This window comes from Triturus cristatus, chromosome 8 (assembly GCF_964204655.1).
Source record: "Triturus cristatus chromosome 8, aTriCri1.1, whole genome shotgun sequence".
NCBI classification, from domain to species: domain Eukaryota; kingdom Metazoa; phylum Chordata; class Amphibia; order Caudata; family Salamandridae; genus Triturus; species Triturus cristatus.
The window spans coordinates 1,152,255,894-1,152,277,275 of NC_140591.1; the positions used below are offsets into that span (position 1 = coordinate 1,152,255,894).

The window sequence follows — 21,382 nt, forward strand, 5'->3', positions numbered from 1 at the left end:
ATCACTAACAAAGGATTGAGCGGGTCTAAGTTCCACGGTTCAGGGATCAGGCCTTATGCTCCTCAATTGCCTTTAAGTTCTACTTCCTGATATGTCTGCGTCCTTTATGTTCTGCTGCATGGCAGGAGTGTCCAGCAGGATCCCATCATTCCTTTTCATTATTCAGTCCCACTGTGAGTGGGGCACATGTGAGAGGAGTATCTGATAAACAGACACAGATATATGCTGGCTGTTCAGTGTCAGGACCTGCAGAAACCTCTGCCTTCTTCCGTTTATTAACCTCATGACCAGGGCATGCTTCATTTGGGACATATCACTGGCACAACTCTTGGCCACAAGAGTGCAATGCGTGATTGGATACAAAGCTGCAGTGTCCAGAGACACACCTGGACTGTTTATGAGCATTATTAGTGTTGTAATATTGACCGCGTAAGATAAGACTGCTTTAGTGGCCACCCCATGCAAGATTACCAGCAGTGATCACTTCAGTGCACCATGCACTAATTTAAAACAACATTCAATTTGGAATTCCTCTACATGGGTACTACTAGGCAGTAATAGTTGCAATGCCCCAGTCACCTGGTTTATATTAGTAATATTGCATGATTCTCAAATATAAGCTTTACATATAGTTTGGAAATCCATTTGTCTCTAAACATCAGCTTATGAGCTCTAGAAAAACACACATTTTCATTGCAAAGACACACCTTTCAGTTTTGGTATATATATATTAATTCAACTCAGCAAAAGTTTCTAACTTTCTGCGGTGGCTGCAAACAGGGGAGCTACTTCCAGGTAGATGGAGAGCTATAAGTAGCTCACGAGGTACTCACTGGAGAAGCCTGATGTAGATTCAAACAATCAAGAATGTTAGGATTTTAATTTTGCAAATGAGGTTGGCTCACAAGGAAATTTCACCAAAATGATGGAATTTCCGCGTGTGCACATTATTTTCTATAATCTGACCTGTGGTCAGTCCACGGAGGGTAAATATATGACACCACGTGATAAATCAAAAATCTAGAATTTTGCAGACTGTCTGAGTTAGGTGATGTTTTCTTTTCCTCTCTCTAGGTCTCTCCACCGGAGCTGGCTGCTATGGAGATATCAAGAAGGTTAGCACCAGTGGGGCTAGTTGTACAACTGCAAAGCAAGACAATCTGCGTTATTGTGGTAGGTGCCATTTTATTCCTGAAGATCATGAACCAGCCGACAGGTTCTCCACCTGGCTTCATTTGCATATGCTTTTAGTGTGCACATCTGTCAGGGGTGTAAGGGAGTCAACACATTAGCCAGACGGATGATTTTAACAGATCTAGCATCCTTATTTTAAATCACTACAGCCAATTCTGCCTCCTGTACAAATCGACTTCACAGTTTGCACAGAGATGTTACACCACAAATACATAGTCCTAAAAAGCTAGAAATTGCATTTCAATAACCAGTTAATTCTCCTTTCATCACAAGTATATACCATCACGGGTAAGAGTCAAATATTCAAATCCTCACATAAAACATATGAAGCAGTAACCTGGATGCTGTGCGGAGCATAATTAGCCTTGAAAGTTAGTTCCTAGTGTATATGCAAAATACCTCAGAGAAGCAGGTTTCAAACCAAGAACTGGGGGCAGCCCCCAGGATATGAGACTCCAAGTGGGAGCAAAGTGAGTCAGGTTATCAAAGTCCAACTGTAAACTTCCAGGAAAGAGCAAAGCAAGGCAGGCGTGCAAAGTCCAGCCGTAAAGATCTAGGCAGGAGCAACGCAAAACAGGTGTGCAAAGCCCATATGTATAGACATAGGGAGGAGCAAACCAAGGCAGGCGTGCACAGTCCAGATGTAGGGATCTAGGAAGGAGCAAAGCAAGGCAGGCATACACAGCCCAGATGCAGAGATCTAGGAAGGAGCAAAGCAAGGCAGGCATACACAGCCCAGATGCAGAGATCTAGGAAGGAGCAAATCAAGGCAGGCATGCAAACCCCAGATGTAAGGTTCTATACAAGAGCAAAGCACGAAAGGAATGTAAAATCCAGATGTAAGGATCTGGGCAGGAGCAATGCACAACAGGCGTGCAAAGCCCAGATGTAGAGATCTAGGAAGGAGCAAAGCAAGGCAGGCATACACAGCCCAGATGCAGAGATCTAGGAAGGAGCAAAGCAAGGCAGGCATGCAAACCCCAGATGTAAGGTTCTATACAAGAGCGCACGAAAAGAGTGTAAAGTCCAGATGTAAGGATCTGGGCAGGAGCAGTGCACAACAGGCGTGCAAAGCCCAGATGTAGTGATCTAGGAAGGAGAAAAGCGAGGCAGGCATACACAGCCCAGATGCAGATATCTAGGCAGTAGCAAAGCAAGGCAGGCATGCAAACCCCAGGTGTAAGGTTCTATACAAGAGCAAAGCACGAAAAGAGTGCAAAGTCCAAATGTAAGGATCTAGGCAGGAGAAAAGCGAAACAAGCGTGCAAAGCCCTGATTTAAGGGTATAGGCAGGCGAAAATCAAGGCAAACATGCAAAGGCCAAATGTAAGGTTATAGGCAGGAGAAAAGCGAGGCAGCTGAGTGGTACCATGCCTCAGAAGGATGGTAGAATTTCTAAGGTAACGCTCAGTCAGTAACAGGTTAACATATTGCAAAGACAACAGCTGCTGACCCAAAGTGTTTTTTACTGTGACTTGAAAAACCTGGATTTGGGAATATAGTTCAGCTATTCCAAAACACTCACTGTTGGCTACTCTTCAGTTCTAGGATTATAATATGGGACATAGGTCCTTGCTTCCTGAGGATTAATTGTTCACATACAAGTAGATATGCTGGTGTTTTGTTTGGTTTACATTTGAACCCACTGAACATGAACATTTTGATGGGTTTCAGGATATTCATAGTGAATATTCTGAAAACTTGACAGGATTATACAAAGGACCACTAAAAATATGTGGCAGGGGAGTACCAAATTATGCAGCAGGGTTTTCAAATTCTGCAGCAAGAAAAAAAACATAATGCAGCATAATGAGGAATTTTTGTGATAGTTTACCTCATTATTTCGGCATTTTTACACGTTATCACTATCTGGGCAAAGGTTCCGCCTAATTAGTGCCAGGCTGACATCCAAATACAGCAATAAGCAACAGAAAGATGGCCATTCAAACTTTGCATAGAACCTTCCCCAGAGGAAACTTTTGATCAATTTGTAATAGAATTTTTTTGGGGTTAAAATCTGCATTTTCTGCAGCAGAAGATGGAGTATGTGGCAAATTCATCAAATACATTACTATGCAGAAAATTCATTGGCCGCATAATCGCATAATTCCAGTGGCCTAAATTATACTGTTTGTCATGTTGAAAAGCCCTAAGTGACAACAATATGTTTCAATCAGTGTGTTTAATTAACTTAAGGGGTGTGAGAGCATTCTTGATGGTAACTTCCATAGATGTCAGTGCAGTAAAATGCCTGCGGTAGCAGAAGTTATATCACATGCCTCTTGAAACCGATGACAACTCAGGATGTGATGTCACGTAACCTTGACTCTGACAACACAAATGATGTTACATGAACTTTATCCTATGTAATATCATAGAAAATGACACCACTCACAAATAAGCTCTGGCACGGTCAATAGATTTGATGCTTGCACTTGAGTGCTTAAAAAAACTTGTGTGTGAGAGTTGAGTATGTGCTGCGGTGCAAAACAAACTAAACAAGAAATGACAAAGCCAGTACGTTTAGCCTCTCAAAAGTACAAGCAGCCCTAGTGGCTTTGCCAGTACCTTTATTCCTCCAAATGGTCGCCTTGTACATGTAGACATGGCGAACACCTCAGATTGCTTCTTTCTTCTTAAACATTATGGGAAAGCATTTGAAGATAGCTGCCTTGCATTCACATGCACAGAGAAGCAGGGAAGCTAGCAGCCCGGTAGCAATGTCCAGCTGACAACAGAAACACACCTTTGGGGATGTGAGTGCTGATAGGCAGTTGGGAGAGGGCAGATAGTAGAGATATCAAGGAAAGCCATGTGCTCCCATGCAGTGCTAAAACACAAATGAAAAATGAGTTCCATGAGATAAACAGTGGAAAAATACAAGTCATCCAATCAAAATGATGGTGCAGAATCTAGACTGGAGAGCCATCAAAGCAGAAGCATCGAACTGAGATAGACAAGAAAGCCATCAAGTCATGTACAAGGCTCTGACCCAATAGGTCTCCAACAGCTGCAGACGAGAAAAATAGATTGCTTTTTCATCCAATTTATTTTTGAGCTAATGAATTAAATATTCGATGACAGAGGGGAGTTTTCAGATGTAAAATAGACCAAGGTAAAATCCAGTAGAGGTTGAAGGAAACGCCAGGACAGCCAATAATAAGGTGAGACTAAAATACTCCTACGAGCCGCTGAAATATTTGATTGACAATGTATCAAGCCAGTGGCTCAAAACTCTTCAGCCAAAGAAGCCAATGGCAATGGTTGAACTAAAGTCCCTTGGAGTATTTATAGAAATCAATATATTCACCATGAATAGCTGATGCATCATTTAAGGTGAAACTTAAGTAAGCATTTGCATATCCTATGTGTCTGGCTTCCCTGTAATAAACAAACTAGGCATAGGGTTACACCTTTATTCTGTGCAGGTTTTTTATAATGAACATTGTTTTAATGATTTTTGCTTTGAAAACAAAGAACACATCGGTCCACACACTGCTTCTTAGAAAAACCATTATTGTGTGCATTTGACATCGTGAAGAGGAAAGAGACTGCCCCGCTTCACCTGTGACATAATGTTTTTGATTGCTAAATGTATCTGTCTGCGATATGCTGTGGCACTGGCAGTATGGAACTCATAGAAGGTAACCACAGCTGTCTGTAGCCAGAGGTGAAAACTAGCATATGTCAAGGTTGAGATATTGAGAAAAGAGGCACAGAGAAAAGAGAGTTGAAGTTTAGTAGCCACTTATATATTATTGAGATTGATGCAACAATATGACAGGGACACATCTAACACCTATCGAGGTACAGCTATCATATGTCAGACAGTCATCACATGTGCACCTAAAACACGAGGTGCCTAATTTGAGTTTTAAATGCCTACAGTAGTCACTGGTATCCAGCAACATTAAAAGATAACAAACTCTTCACACTAGAGTGGATGTATGTCTTTACAACGCACACTTTTACAACGCATGCACTTACAACGCATTTTTTACAAAGCAACATCCACTACAACGCATTCCATTACATAGCATGACACTACAACGCATGTTTAAAAACTACCTTTACAACGCATTCCATTACATCGCATACTACCTTTACAACGCATACCATTACAACGCATAGTATAGGGGTAAAAATTACTATTCTAACTCCAGGGGGTGCAACAGTAGGGTAAGTGTTGGATTGCGTTGTAATGGTATGCGTTGTAAAGGTAGTATGCAATGTAATGGAATGCATTGTAAAGGTAGTTTTTAAACATGCGTTGTAGTGTCATGCTATGTAATGGAATGCGTTGTAGTGGATGTTGCGTTGTAAAAATTTCGTTGTAAGTGTAGTGCGTTGTAACAGTTGCGTTGTAAAGGTTGTTCACCCACTAGAGTTCATTCAGCGGAGCTCAGTCCTACCTTCCCTCATGTAAACAGCTACAAAGATCACACAACCCACCAGCCAACAATGAGATCTCCACAGAGCTCCCGTAGTTCACCTCTACCATGGTTTGCAGTGCACCATGGTATTGGAGAAGAGAGATACCCAGAATGGTTTCAAATGCGCTTCTATTCTGAGTTGCATTATGCGTGGTGCACTAGTGTTTTCAGTACAGAGACATCTCACAGCGCTCCTCTTATGAGAGTTACGGCGCACCTTACAGGTGCAGTACTGAAACAAATGTTTGTAGACTGCTTCTAACCCGACTGCCAGTTTATCCTGGTATCCCAGTACTGACACATTCACAGAGCTCTCGCTTTCTTTACGTACACTTCTGGTCAGAGGCTAATTCACCAGAAAAGGAGCTCTAAGGATAAATGCACTTTCTTCAAGGATGTGTGTGTGCAGTGTGGGTGGGGTTGCGACTTTATGTCCCAGTTCAACCCCAATGCTAGCCTGAGAAAAGTATGGTTAGACCTGCCTGTCCGAATATCACCCCGAAGGCGGTGCATAGAGCTAGGACTGCGATGTCACAAAATGTCTCTGCGAGGCTGGGGTGGCCCTATGGAAAGACGATACCGCAGTGGAAGGATTTGTGTGTGTGAGGAAAGAGCTTGGCCCCAGAGGCCACCGTAATTCCAAGTGTGTGGAAGCAATATTTAGTATTTGGCCAATGTGAAGTGATAATATATGCTATTCCTAGTGTTTCCTGAGTAATGTCCCTGAGGGGGACCACAAACGCGAAGATGGTGACCCCTAATCTAAAAAAGAACCTCAATACCCTGAGGTCAGCGACCATATTCTGCAAAAGTAGATTAGATATAATTACACAGAATCTTGCATAATTTTGCAGTAAATCCACATAAATATGCTGTACAGCAAATTACGTGGGTTGCGTCCACCCCTAATCTCTGGGCTTCACTTTTCCACGTTGACCAGGACAAAGACGGCAAGGAGTCTGTGAATATGCTGTGGTGGGGAGTGTGGCTTCACTGATCAGACCCCTTCCCTCTGTCGCCTGTTTTTCCCATTTCTTCCAACTGCCACAGGGAGGAAAAGTTCCCATATTTGCTTCCACCAGCAGCTCTTGAACAGCAGACAGGAGGCTGCTGAGAGAGTATGGGAGGGACAATGAGTCAAAGTTCCTACACTCTCTGCCTTCCCTAAACCCAGGACAGCCTCCTATTCACTGGTGAGACCTTGGACATTGAATAATGGGAAATAAAAATGGTTAGAAGGACTCAGCAAGCCTCTACCTTCTGTTGTGCTGCAGCTCTCCTGAATCCTCTGACGCTTTCGATACCAATGGGCAAGCCTGAGGCAGCAGCAGCTGTGGCCATAACTGCCTGCGCTACAGGCAGTAAACCCACTGTGAGCTGCCTATAGAAGTGAGCCAGGCAGTAAAGTCTACCTCCTTTGCTGTGGTAGTAGGGGGTAGGCAGGGGGATTCCACCGGTCGGGAACCTAACAGTGGGATGTGGCAGGCAGGGAGATTTCCTCAATAAAGAGCTGAAAACGTCAGGTAGGCTGGAATAGGATTCCCCCAACTGGAATGTTCCAGATGCAAAGCATGTGCAAAGAAAGAGGACTGGAAAAGTAACGCCCCCTATGTGTGGCGGATGTTGGCATAGATAAGGCAGGAAACATACCCAGGAGTAAGCTGCTTGTAGAAGGAAGGAGAGAGTTGCCAGTTGAATGGAGCCGGTATGTAGCTTTCCAACGAAAGGAGCTGGTGTTGGCAGAAAGCTGGCAGGAAACATGGCCTAATAGGCCACTGCAGGTGATGGGAATGAAAATGGGTAGTGGGACTCACCTCCGAGTAACCTTCCCTGATTCCCTTGCACATTCCAAAGCATGCAGCCATACGCTGGACATGGTTTTAGCGAATGCTGGTGCAGTCACTATCATGGGGTAATTGACTGTTCCATGTTTTCATGCTCCTCCCATTGGATCAGGAAATCTGCCTCAGGAAAATGTCAATGAGCAAACAAAATTGCCAAGAATAATCATTTCTATTTTACTTTCTTGACCACAGGGGTCCGTGCATCCCGCCAGATGGCAGCGACTGACCTCGGAAAGATGAAAAAATTCAAAGCAAAGATGGTGGCGGCTGGCAAGAGGTTGTGCGTGGATCCAGCTCTAATTGCTGCAATCGCATCTCGCGAATCCCGTGCCGGCTCTGGCCTAAGGAACGGATTCGGGGATGGAGGGAATGCGTTTGGTTTAATGCAGGTCAGAAATCAAAGCAGCGTTGAGAGGGGATCCAATATGTATCCCTTGTTGAGCATCTAGTCGTAAAACATGTGTCTGAACTGGTCATACAGATATATAGTGCCAATGTTGCTTTCCATTTTAGGTTGACATACGCTACCACAAACCCAGAGGTGCTTGGGACAGTCAAGAACATATTACCCAGGCTACAGAGATTCTTGTCAGCATGATCAAGGCAATCACTAAGAAGTTTCCGAAGTGGTCTGTGGAGCAGAAATTGAAAGGTCTGTATCAATATATGAAGACTTGCATCTCCACTGATCACCTTCAGCCTCACTCCAAATCTACTAACCACTTCTGGCATCTAGGAGTGAGAACTTTCATGAAATGTGTATTTCCTAAGGAATAAGGTCAACGCCAACCCTCCAATATGAAAGGCATGTTTCCTTTGTGTTGTGGCGCAATAATTTTTCCAGATCCCGAGGCAGTGATTGGTTGCAGTACATTTGGTGCCTCATTTACGATGTTTTGACGCAGGGCAACACTGCGACGAATCTTGCTGCGCTGCCCTGCATCGAAAGAAAAGTGCAGGAATGCACCCTATCTATGAGATACAGAGCATTCCTGTTCTTTTCCCCTGCGCTGGTGCACAATGGGCTGCCATGCGCCAATGCAGGCACCCTTGTGCCATGTTCCAAGGGTGCCTGCGTCGCGGAGATGATTGATTTGGTGCAGAAAAGGACACCTTTATGCACAAAATCAATCAATGGAGGCAATTTCCTCCTTCTATGTGTGCTGCAGAATGCACCACACATAGAAAGAGGAAAAGCAAGTAGAAATAATCACAATTCTCCTCGTTGCCCCTCCATAACGCAACCCCTGGGGAATGCTTCAGATTCCATGGGTGTTGCGTGGTAACACTCACATCAATACCCATGGAACGCCCCTTTCACGCAGTGTTCTGAATGAAAGGGGCACGTATTTACAAGGCCATGAAAAGCCACATAAAGTGGCTTTGTGTGGCCTTGTAAATATGCTGCTGCACAATAAGCCACCGGAGCATCAAAAAAGGGGCCCTAATAATGGCCTAATGCTGCTGACTTGCCCCACACTAGCACAGGTTGCCTAACACCATGCACATACCTTTACACCATTGGGGATCAGGTGTTGGTATGATGTCTAACATAGGTTTTGTACTAAGAGCACACCTTTCCCGTACAAAATACTATGCCTAGACAATTTCTATAATTTTATACACATTGGATGTGTTGATGTGTTCTGTACAGTGCTTCACAAATGCAATATGCAAAATGTTTGGAGAAATAAAAACATTTCTCCAAGTTTCCAACTGCCTCACAGATGCATTATTTTGTACACAAAGCCTGGCCTGGTTGCCTTAGTAGATTGGGCTTAGTGTCAAAGCCCATAGGTGCTTGTGCTGCAATGATCACTTCCCACCCATGTAACATCACCTTGATGTAAAGTTGTGCGAAGCAGTGAAAAATGCTATTTGCTGCAAGAAAAGGGACCCTTTCCAGTGCTGTGAAGTTAACACTTTCCAGACTTTGCACCACTGTACCTTCCTTAGAGTGACTTTTTGCAGTGGCACACGAGCATAGTAAATGTTCCCCATGCTTACACACTCATCATGACTACCTTCAACTGATGTCTGCAGTCAGTGCATTTTGTCCCCACCTGCAGCTAGTCTTGCCCTGTGATGTGAAGACATCCTGCTGCCCGGCCAGACAAACTTCAACTCCCCAACTCCTCACAGAATTTAAGGCTCACAGGCATTTACCCAGGCAGGAGCACACAGTTCATAGGCACAATACCTGTAATTTGTTTTACTGTTTGCCATTTTGAAACGGCTAAGATCTGGTAAGTGAAAAATAATTCCTGTAAAATGGTCAGGATTGTTTAGTAACATCACAAAATAAAACGGTGGACTGAGTGCTAAAACTTTTCAAAACTCAACTCCAGTCACAGATTTGGGTTTAATCCATTGTTATTTTTCTAGCCACATCACCCCAGTTTGGACCCAGCCATATGCAAATCAGTCTTGACCCTTTACCCCATGGTAAAAGTCCAGCCCGAACTGCCCCTCCAGGTCCTCCCTGGACAGGAAACAAGCATCCTGGGACCAGTTCCGGGGTATCACTCCTCATCAGCCAGGCTACCTTGAATTCAGTGCTACAGCTAGCAAGTACCCACATCTCAGCATACCCTTAGCCACTTAGGGTGCACAGAGCAACACCACAAAATATTATGATGGATGGAGTGTTGAAACTTTTTAAGCACTCACCCCCAGTCGCAGATCTGGGTATAATCCATCGATATTTTGCTCGCCACGTCATCCCAGTTTGGACCCAGTCATATGCAAATCAGTCTTGACCCAGCTCCCCATGGGAACAATCCAGCTACAACTGCCAATCTAGGTCCTCCCTGGACCGGAAACAAGAATCCTGGAACTGGTTTCAGGCTATCAACCCTTATCAGCCAGCCTCATCATCTTGTTGTATTTACCAGGATTCTTTAGTAACAGGGCAATTATCATTCTATTTGCTCTACTCATCATTCTAGGACGATTTAGAGAACACTATAGGTACTTTTTAATTGATTTTTTTCGTACATTATTGCTAGTTTAGGTTTATGTTTCAGGAAACAAAAAATACCAGATTTGACTGCTTTTCCAGATGTTTGTACTGGCCTGGACTTAAAAATACAGGTCAGGCTTGTAAAAAAGCAACACGGTGAAGCCCCTAACACCCAAGTGAGCATCCCATGCATTAATCCTTTTATTCACAACAGCCTTTGAGCTTGCTCTGACTATACATAGGGTCCTTTGCTGTGTTTTCTGTAAGTAGAGTAGGGAGTTACACACCAAAAGCATCATCTTTCGTAACTGCAGAGAACACTGGAGAACCTTCCTAAGACTTAGGAACAGTGTCAGACTGGGACAGAAAAGAGGCCCATGCCAGAGGCATTTTAAGGCAATGGCAGAGTGGGCTTTGGCCCAGGGCCCCAGCCCTTCGGGGGGCCCTGATAGAGCCAGCTTTGTTCTGCAGAGAGTCTTGCCCTGGTGACACTGAATACATCTTTAAACAGATTGGTTTGAATACCGTTTTCCTTTAATTTATTTTAGTGTGGGTTATATATGAGAGTCTATTACAAGATATTTTGTAGAGAAATGCTGTGTTTATGTTTCCTGCAATGTCCATAAAAAGTTTCTAATAGATCAAAACAGGACCCCAGAAATGAGAAATGGGAGAGTGTCACAGAGATTATTTGCAGTCATATTATTGAGCTGCTGCTATGTTACAATATTGAAATCACATTGTCATTATGACTGAATATTAGATGTAAACACATTTAGAATTCAGACAAGTGTGCCCTTGCACTGTCAGTGACCTTGCCAAAGGATGCACGAAAGAGCTGAAATTGGATTATGAATTCAAAGTTATTCCAAGCAGGGGCCCCCAAAAAACATTTGGCCCAGGGTCCCCAAAACCCTTAAGATGTCCCTGGCCAAGGCACCAAAATAAAAGCAGCCCCTGTTATTGAATTAGATAGCTTAGAAAAGTGTTTCACAATTGTAAATCAAGGCGGTTTGAACTTGTAAAGGCCAGTTGTATAGGTGTGTTGCAAGATATGAAAAAACCTTTCATTTGTGCATGGTGTAGGCAATGTTTGTGGTTATATCATGGAAATCACCAGTAAAACGGACTCACCGAACCATAAACAGTCCCACTAGCAGCCAAAAAAGCAGCCCACACACTGACCTGTCAGACCAGTCCTTCTGGCACTGCCAGATTTCCCTAAAGACCAATCTGACCCTGCATAGGAATTCCCTTAAGATGTAGGGAATCCCCAGACACTTTAGTCTGAGTAAGACCACTTATGTGTCCTTAAAAAGGTATGATCCTTTAAGCCTCCTGCAGTGAGAACAAGGCTGATGGCAGGTATTCTCAAATGTTAGGGTGTGCATTGAGGTATTAGAAGACAAGTTAACGAATCAGAGCTCCTTACACAGGAAGTAAATGAAGCAAATTTATATTCACCAATGCATTCTTTGTATTAAATAAACTCTCAACATGACAACCACCACTTGGGAAATTGTGGTACGGAGATCCCAACTTAATCATCAGACCCAAATGCTTTCGGAAGTTTTAGTCGCCTGATTACCTTCAGCCGGGTAAGAAGTGAAATTGGAACAAAAGTGTACGTATATCGGGTGCATTTGGAGAGTCTGGGTGAACTGTGTTCCTAAAGAAGTCTCAGATATAATGAATTAATATATTACTACCAAATGAGTCCTTAATTAGTTGCTAGAATTTAGTGGACTCTCTATTTTTTAGGCACCAAACCTTCTTGGCAGTCGCTATGCCAGCCAAAGAGGGATAGAACACAAATGATACATAATCAGAGAGCCCGTCATATGTTTCCAGCAGTCATGTCCAGTGACGGCCGGTGCAGGTAAGAGTGGTGGGAGAAGGTGGGGGTGAGACGACAGATGAGGAGGGAAAATAAAATTAAAAAAGAAAAACTCACTTACTTTGCGCTTGTGGCATTGTCGACTTGGCGATGCGGTGAGGGCAAAGTAAGTGGTTTTCTTTTAATTTTATTTTCGCTCGTCGTCATTTGTCAACTCCCCCTCCCTGCCCACCACTCTTGCCTGCACTGGCCTTCACTGGTCATGTCTTCTCCAATGGTGGTGGACACCAAGCCCAATCTCAGTAAGAAACATCCCTTTGAAATAAGTGCTATCAATGACATCATGGCAGAGTATCTATAGTTCTGAATGGAAACCCATGTGGAATTTTATCACCTTTTATGAACCACCCACCCTTGTGTCTCCCTTACAGGCTTTGGTAGAATCAATGCAGACTCCCCTATTCACACAGGGATGGCACTTAAAGGATTGAGGAGCTTTGACACAAATTCTACCAGTATATCAGCAGGCTGAAGTCTTTAATGATGCCGTTCTGCCTTCCTTCCTGCTTCCACTGTCTGGGACATTCAAAAGGTGGAAACCTCTCCACCCTATCACAGTAATCCAGCTAGGAGGAGCAGTGGCTGTGCTGGGCGTCTGTTCTAGGATACAGATTACTGGTCTGCACTGCTGCAGCACAACTCATGTCTACACACACAGCAACCCTGAAATCTATTATCAAGAAGTTGTAAATCCTTTGTTCTCGCACAGGGGAAATGATAAAATCAGGAGCAAGCGATTAACGCCTTTCTTTTTTAAGTTGTAGTCTGACAAACCTACCTCAACACTGTATATAACAAAAGTATCTCTCCACCAACCACCAAACAACGTGTAAGAAATATAATACTCTACACTTCTGTGTTGTTCATTTTTTTAATGGTTAGATCCACATATTAACAAATTCCCAGAAAATGTTTTGTGCTCACTTTCATGTTAACTCATGTTTTTTAAATTGTAGGTGGAATTGCTGCATATAATACTGGCCCTGGAAATGTCAGGAACGAAGACGTGGACAGCCGCACCACTGGAAAAGACTATTCGAATGATGTTGTTGCTCGAGCCCAATATTATAGGGAAAAAGGATATTAACAACGTGGATCAGTTTCATCTGCAAAACTCCACAATATACCTCTGTTTCACTTGAAAATGTGTTCAAAAATATGATTTTCAGAATTAATTTTGAAAGCCAAAATTGTGATGCCAATCATCCCACACAATGTAATCTTTACAAATTAACACACTCAATAAATATATAATCTATCTTCATTACTGGTGTTGTGAACAAGAGAAAACGAATACCTTCTCTGTTTGTGTCTGCAGTGTCGAAAGGTATTTTAAAAGAATGGCTAAAGGAAAAGTTAACCTCCAGGGAAATGCATGGAGGTATCACTAGAAACCTGAACTCAAAGTATCCTTTTCATAATGCCTTTTGACCTGGACAGTCTGCTCCTAGGCGGAGATTCACCAACATCGATGGTCTTCCAGACGTTCCCTCCTCCCAATTACTTGCAAGGGGATAATAACAAACTATTAGCAGCTGTTGAACAGCAACAAAAAAGAAATTAAAAAAAAATCAAAAATTATGCGAATCTACAGGTAAGTCATTGCTGGAATGGTTTCCTTGAGCTTTCTGAAATGTTGCATCATTTGTTCATTTTTCCTTGACTTATAACTAGTTCTTTGTGGCACTCATGTTCACAGTGAGAAACTCTGTGAACTCAGAAAATGCAGTACATATATTAAAATAATTTCAGTTCAGTTTTTATGATTCATAAAGGATGTGGGGAAACTGGATTTGTACATTGGCAAAATATTTTATTTCTGTGTTTTTAAACTTCATTTCAGCATATCCAAAATGTGAGAAGTTGGCCTGGTATATGCTGTCCATTAATTTAAGTAGGCCCCTTGCACCAGTCCAAACAACCCTTATGGTGATTTAAGAGGTCAAAAATAACCTTAGAAAGCTATCCAAGTGGTAGCTGTGGAGAGCAGCATTCAGGCTTAGTCTTGGAGGAATGTTAAGCAGCTTGTTTTACCTGCATGCAATCTTATTGTATTGGTTAAATGAAAGGAGAACCACACAGTAGTTATAAAAATATGTATATATTAATATAACACTATCTATTACAACACAGTATCTCCTACACGGAGATAATCACAAAGCACACAATACTTAAGCACATAAATGACAGTAAATAGCACTAATACACAGTGGGCCCCAGGGGGGGACCAAAACATATACTAAGTAAGTGGTCTAAGAACAACAACTCGCGTCAAGACAGTGCCGAGAGGACATAGAATTGCTGGGACCCCAAGGAGTCACCCAAGGTGAGTTGACAGGAACCCCACGGAGTGCGTGCGCAGTGTGGGAAGACAAATGCTTGCTCTGTACAAGTCTATGGAGAAATTGCTGTTGAAGTTTTAGAGTTTAAGGACCCTTCCCGATGGACTTCGAAGAAACCCTGTGGAAGACAGAAGGTTGGAGAGCCACCAAACCCATGGATACCAAGGTACCTAAGTTACCTATGCCAGGTGCATAGGTCTAAAGTGGAGTCAGAAACCCCAGTCGTACCCAATAGAGCACTTCGAAGAAGAGCCGCTGCTGGAAGGGAGGAAAGTGTCTGTTGGAATCCAAAGGTGGATTCTTTTTTTTTATAAATCTTTTTATTGCAAGAACAAAATGAAAAGCATTACAGACAAAAAAAAAGTGCAGTGCAGTCTCCAACAATTTCTGCAATCTCATTACAATAGTACACTAATCATCATATCGATTAAAAGGGTCTACAATGTAATCGCTTGCTTCATACTTCCCATCGTATACCAAACATTACTAAACTTCGTGGTCTGCTGACATTAAAGGAGTATCACTGAAAGGAGTGCATATCAACACTCTGCTCACATTCCAAGGACCCCAGATTCTAGTCCATTTTTGTGGGCATCCCCTGCTAGCATATATAACCCTCTCCGCTTGCATGCACCAATCCATGTCTGATTCCCAATCTCCGAACCTTGGCTTGGCCACTCCTTTCCATGTTCTGGCTATATTGCGTTTTTCCACCATACAACCCAGGGAGACCCACAACCTCTCAGTTCTCTACAAGTGAGTAGCCTCCCAGATGTTCGGAAGACAAATCCGGGGGGAAACATCGAGGGGTTTATGACAAGTTTGAGACAGCACTGATAAGAACTTTCCCCAATATTTCTGAAGGATTGGGCATTCTCACCATTGGTGTAAGTAAGTGCCGGTGTGTCCACATCCTCTGGGACAAGCGTGGGAGCCCAGAACCCCCATCTTGACAAACACTGAGCTGGTGGAATAGGCTCTGTCTAATAGTTTAAGTTGGATGAGTATGAAATGAGATTGGATCGCCGTCTCACGGGGAGCGGCCAGGTCCTCCTGCCAGTCTTCGTCGCTAATATCTCCGACATCATCTACCAATTTTGCGCAAGTTTTACCTAAGGTATCCGGCGTATTATTAAGTATTTTGTGATATGTCAATGAAATGGCTTTTTACTGGAGGTAGTTGTCTAATAGTCTGTCCTCTAAGGGCGAGGAGACCAGCAGGTCAGTCCCCTTGGGTATAGCTCTTTGCGGGCCTGGAGGTAGTGAAAAGTTTCACCAACTTGCAGTTGATAGTCCCACTGAAGGTCACTGAACGGGATCACCCTACTTCCAACTCGTAAGTCACCAACTGTCGAGAGGCCTATCGGGTCCCACGTATCAAATCCTGGCTGTTTTGATAACATACCCAGCTGATACGCTTCAAGCTAAGGAGTGACTTGAGTGATTTTAGCTTTCCATGCGAGGGCGGTGTCGCCTTGTGCCATATAGCAATTGTGGTGGAAGTTGTAGTGTATTTGGGCGTATGTTTCCCCATCCATAGATTGCCCTGGGATAATTACCGGGGAGCATGTTATGCCTGTCCATCTTATAGGCGGGGTCTGTAACGGGTCAGTGCACCCTATGATTAAAAACTACTAACTGCAAGGCCCAGTAATAGCTTCTTATGGCATGCTGAACGATACCTCCTTCATACCAACTTTTTGTAAGTTTGGCCAGGTCTACTATTGTTTCAGAGCAAGGCGAGTACCTCAGATTTAATAGCGTGAAACTAGTGGGATGGGACCAAATAGTGTGTGTTTTGTAGGGCATAGAGAAAACGGGGGCGCGCCATCATCTTATAGAGGGCAGCCCTGCTTAGTAAAGTGAGGGTTAGTGTTTTCCAGTGTTGCACGTCAGCATGAAAGCGACGCAGAGGCGGAGCAAGATTTTGGTTGTGGAAAACTGTAAAGTTGACAGTAATGTATATTCCCAAGTACAGAAAACCGTCTGTGACTATCTTGGCCTCACAGCTTGTGGGTAGAGTTGGATGCTCCCCGCTCAGAACATAGTCCAGGGATTTGTCCCAATTATTAGTATAGCCCAACTATTTTTTCAAATAGTCCAAATATATGCAGTACACAGTGAATGGAAAACCGGGGTCTGGCCAAATAGAGCAAAATATCGTCGTCATAGAGAGAGATTTTATCTATCCAGTCTACCGACCAATTGAGGCCTCTAACAAGGGGGTCACCCCTAATCCAGAGCACCAGGGGCTCCAGGGCCAAAGCGAAGAGCAAAGGCAAAAGGGGAAAACCCTGCCTCGTACCTTTCTACAATGCAAATGTTGCTGACCGCCCTCCATTTACTGTGATTTGGGCTAGCAGCATCAAATAAAGGAGACACACCCAGGACAAAAACCAATCCCCAAATCCGTATCTTTCAAGTGCGGCAAATAAGAATGGCCACTCAATCCTGCCGGATGCCATTTTGGCATCTAAAGACATATTCACTGAGTCCTCCTGGATCGTGGAGGCTCTACCCAGGACTCAGTAACGGCATCGGAGATTCAGCGCGGTATTCCTAGCCAGCATAAAACCGGATTGGTCCAGGTGTATCAGTTTGTGAAGATAAGGTTACAGACGCCGAGCCAGAATTTTAGCTAGTATTTTACCTTCTGGGTCTAGGAGGGAAATATGCCTGTATGAGCTACACTGCTCGGGGAGTTTACCCTTTTTTGTGTATGGCGACAATGTTGGCTAGTCTCTGCGTTTCGGGCAAGACGCCCCTGTCACGTTCTCATCATAATCCGTATGAGGTATGGGGCAATCGTAGAGCCATTAGATTTGTAGAGTTCAATTGGAAGGCCACTGGGGCCCATGGCATTTCCGGACTGCAAGGTGCCAATCACCTTGGACACCTCCTCGTTTGTCAAGGCGGTATCTAGATCTTTTACATCCTTGGGTTCTAGAACGGGTACTTGCAGAGTGGCTAGCAATTCAGCCACATCTGCGTGAGTGAGGGCCTGAGTAGCGGTGTAGACCCGCTCAAAGTGGTCGGCAAATGCTCCCGCAATCCCTGCTTTGTCCTGCAATTTTGCGCCATCTTGGTCTATAATCTATGCCACCCACCAGTTGGCCACCTCCCGCACATCTAACAAAGCTAACAGCTTGCTAGCCATATCACCAATATCATGTACATGATGCTGAGTAGCCCAATAGTGGGCCTTAGCTGCATCTTCAGCGATGTTTCTGTACTCGGATTGCTTCATGGACAATTTGTGTGTGTGATCTGGAGTGTCTGACATCACGAGATCACGTTCAAAAAGGGCAATCTCCCTTTCTATCTCTTCCAGTTGTTTTCATTTTTCTTTTTTATGTCCTGCTACCGCAGCCACCCTGCTACCTCGGATCACCGTTTTATATGCTTCCCACAGTGTCACAGCTGAATCAACAGAACCATCCTTCTCTGTGAGATAGTTATTAGTGGTCTCTGTCAGTTTGTCCCATGACGTGGGGGGGGGGGGGCCTCCATAGTACGTCACCAATGGGGAATGGTCCGAGATGCCTCTGGGAAGGAAGGAGATTTCTCTGAATTTGGGGACTTGCTTGGCTTTCCAGAAGACGTACTCTATGAGGGACATACTACCGTGGTCCCCGGAGAGGAAGGTATATTGTTTGGTCATAGGGTTGCACACCCTCCAGACATCTATCAGGCCCAAAGCCCCAAAGAAATCCTTCAGTAGCTTCCAGGGTGGTTCCCCTCGTCTGGGCAGCTGTTGGCCTCAGTCCCCATTGAGTGCTTCGTTACAGTCACCCCCTATCAATACATCACCCTCTGGCAGGTTTAATATATGCGGGCCCAGGTCAGTCAGAGTAGGGGAGTGAAGTCTGGGAGGCACATATAGGGAAGTCACATTGAGGGACCTATCCTCCCATTGGCCCGAGACCGTGACAAATCTGCTGAGTGGATCACGAGTGACCTTATGTACCTGGAATGGGAGGGCATTGCAAACGAGAATACCCACCCCTCTGGACCCTCTAGCATAGCCCACGTGGGCCACTAACTTATAGCCCCATCTACTGAGTGCACAGTATGAGGTTCCTTGAATATGAGTTTCTTGTAGTAAAACAAGGTCCGGGGCCTGTCGTTTCAGGTATTGCGACACTATACCCTGTTGGACTCGATCCTCCAAGCCATATACATTCCATGAGAGTAGTTTAAGGTGGCTCAGTAACAGCGCCGTTTCATGTTCATCATTCATTGAAGCGCGGCATTAGCGGCCGTCTCCCTCGAAGGACCCCGGAGGAGCAACATTGAGGGTCCGTCTTACCGCCCCCCTAGCGATCGCATCTGAGACATTTCGTACACGATCCCTGGAAATCTATTTTTCACATAGCTGATGACTCAAGGTGCACCAAGAGAAGCAACACCTAAAAGACTGCACTGAACACACACATTAGGAATACAACTATAAACCCTTTGGAACATCCTGGATCCCCCCACCCTGCCTCCCTGCAACGTGGACGTAGAACTGCCCACCCTCCAATTTTGCAGAGTGCCTTTGTACCCTGAACTAGTGTACTTTGTGAAGGGGAATGCTACGCAGCTGGAACTTCCCAACTATAGAGCCCCATTTCCCCATAATCACAACTATGCAAGCCCGTGATATAGCGTGCTACAAACAATAATCTATTTCTTTTGTGCAACCCATAAAGCATCCGTGTGTAGTCCCACCCCCAACAACAGCACATAGTATTAAATCTCATGACTTGGTCACTTCTGGCCTGTGATTGCAAATACAACATATTTAAGAAAAATGCAAACATAGGATCAGTCTCTTGTGTATTATAGTCACCCATGCCCCGGTGGGGTCAGTCGACATTCGTCACCCCTCCGGCATACAGTGGAACTCCACTGTTCATGGAAGGTAGGCCGAGCGGCAATGTTAAGGTGGTTAGTATCAACAGTCAAACGCCTTCTTCTCGGTTTTCTTGTTGCTGCATACGACGGGGAGAGTTATGTTTCTGAGCACCAGAGGATCTCCAGCCCTCCAGCCCATCCAAAGTTTCCTCTGGAGTCTGAAAACAACAAGGACTTTCCCTCTGCTTGCACCCGCAGCTTGGCCAGAAAGATCATCGCAATTTCAGGTTTTTGTCGCTGAGCGCCCGCTTCACTTCCAGAAAGGATTTGTGCTTCTGTTGTACTTTTAAAGTGAAGTCTGGAAAGAATGTGATTATCGAATTTTCAAACTTGAGCAGGGGGCGGCACGTGCGATTTTAAGGATAGCGTCTCTGTCGCGGAAATTGAATATTCTCGCCAAGATGGGACGTGGGTGGCGCCCGGCTTCGAGGGGGTCCCCGGGCACTCTATGAGTACGTTCAACTGAGAAATATTGGGACAGAGTTAGGGGCTGTAGATGCTTCTGATTCAAGTACTCAACAAAAAGGTCAGTGGCTTGCCCCTCCGCTCTCTCGGGAACCCCCAAAATATGCACATTGTTTCTACATGCGCGCCCCTCATTATCTTCCAGCTTAGCCTCCAGGTCTGACGTTTGCACCTGAAGCTGTTTGACCGTAGTTTCCAGTGCTTTCATGGATTTTTGGAGCATTGAGACTGAGTCTTCGATTGCTTTGACCCTTTCTCCCATATTGCGTTGGTCAGGATGCATAAGGGTGACTTCGGCCGTTACTGTGTCAATGTTTTGCTCCAGCGCCAAGCGGACCCTATGTATGGCTTCCATGACATCCACCAGGGTTGGGGCCCCGTTATCCACCTGTTGCTTTGCTTCGTGCTCTGAGTGTTTCTCTTCCGTAACCTCAGTTTTGGAGTTAGCAAATTTTGCCAATTTCAGCAGGTGGGTCTGCCTGGACCCTTTCATGGTGGACATTGCGTCGGAAACGGCGTCTGAAATCAGTCCCAAAGCACTTGGGATAGTTGAGTTGCAAGCATACGGGCGGGACGTGTCCACCCAAAAGGAAAAAGTGTTAATGTGTAGTGCCCCACCTCACTACGCCAGCCGGTGTTCAGTTCATGCAGTGTCCCTAAAATATGTGCCAAGTCTTGTTGATGCAGCCCCTTTACTTGTACACAAGTGTGTCAGCATCTTATTCTCACTGCTTCCAGTCAGTTATGCTAGGCCTAAAGCGATGGTTGTAACACCCAAAACAGTCATTAGCCTCCCAGGCCGCACCGGGAAAGGGGCTTGCTCCACACCCCCTATGTGATGAGAGAGCCTCGGTGTTTGTGGGCCCTCAATGAGTGCCCACGGTGTTCCTGCAATAATTAGGCTGTCTAGGTGCGTGTTTTCCACTATGGGGGAGGGGATAAACAGCTGGGGCTGCAAACTCTGGCCTCTGGAGGTGGAGAAAGGCCCTGGGCCCCAGATGTCAGGTGCCTGAGAGAGGAGAGAATACAGAGGGTGGAAGGAAATGACCAATCTCTAGGGGTGGGCGGAATTTGCGAAATCCACTTCCGCAAATTATCGCGAAAATGTTTAAAATTATCGCAAACAAGCGGAAATATCGCGAAGATGCGGAAGTTTTTTTCCAGCATGTTCGCGAGATTTTCTGCATGGTTGCGGGTCGCCAACTTACCCATGTGGTTGCTCGCGGGCGCGGCCATCTTGTTTTGAGTTGTCTCGCGGTGCATGATCGCGAGAAGAAAGACGTGATCGCGGAACGCATGACGTCACTGCGGGCGCGAACTGTCGCGAGACAGTGCAAATGGCTAAA

General features: G+C 44.7%; 1 protein-coding gene across 1 annotated transcript; it reads left to right on the top strand.

The window, feature by feature from the left end:
* The first annotated feature begins 7,668 nt into the window (after positions 1-7,668).
* On the top strand, positions 7,669-13,597 carry LOC146805526 (lysozyme g-like). The gene is made up of 3 exons (XM_085620519.1): positions 7,669-7,860; positions 7,985-8,123; positions 13,287-13,597. The coding sequence occupies exons 1-3, from the start codon at positions 7,684-7,686 to the stop codon at positions 13,415-13,417; spliced, it is 447 nt and encodes a 148-aa protein (XP_085476645.1). The 5' UTR covers positions 7,669-7,683; the 3' UTR covers positions 13,418-13,597.
* Positions 13,598-21,382: the final 7,785 nt, after the last annotated feature.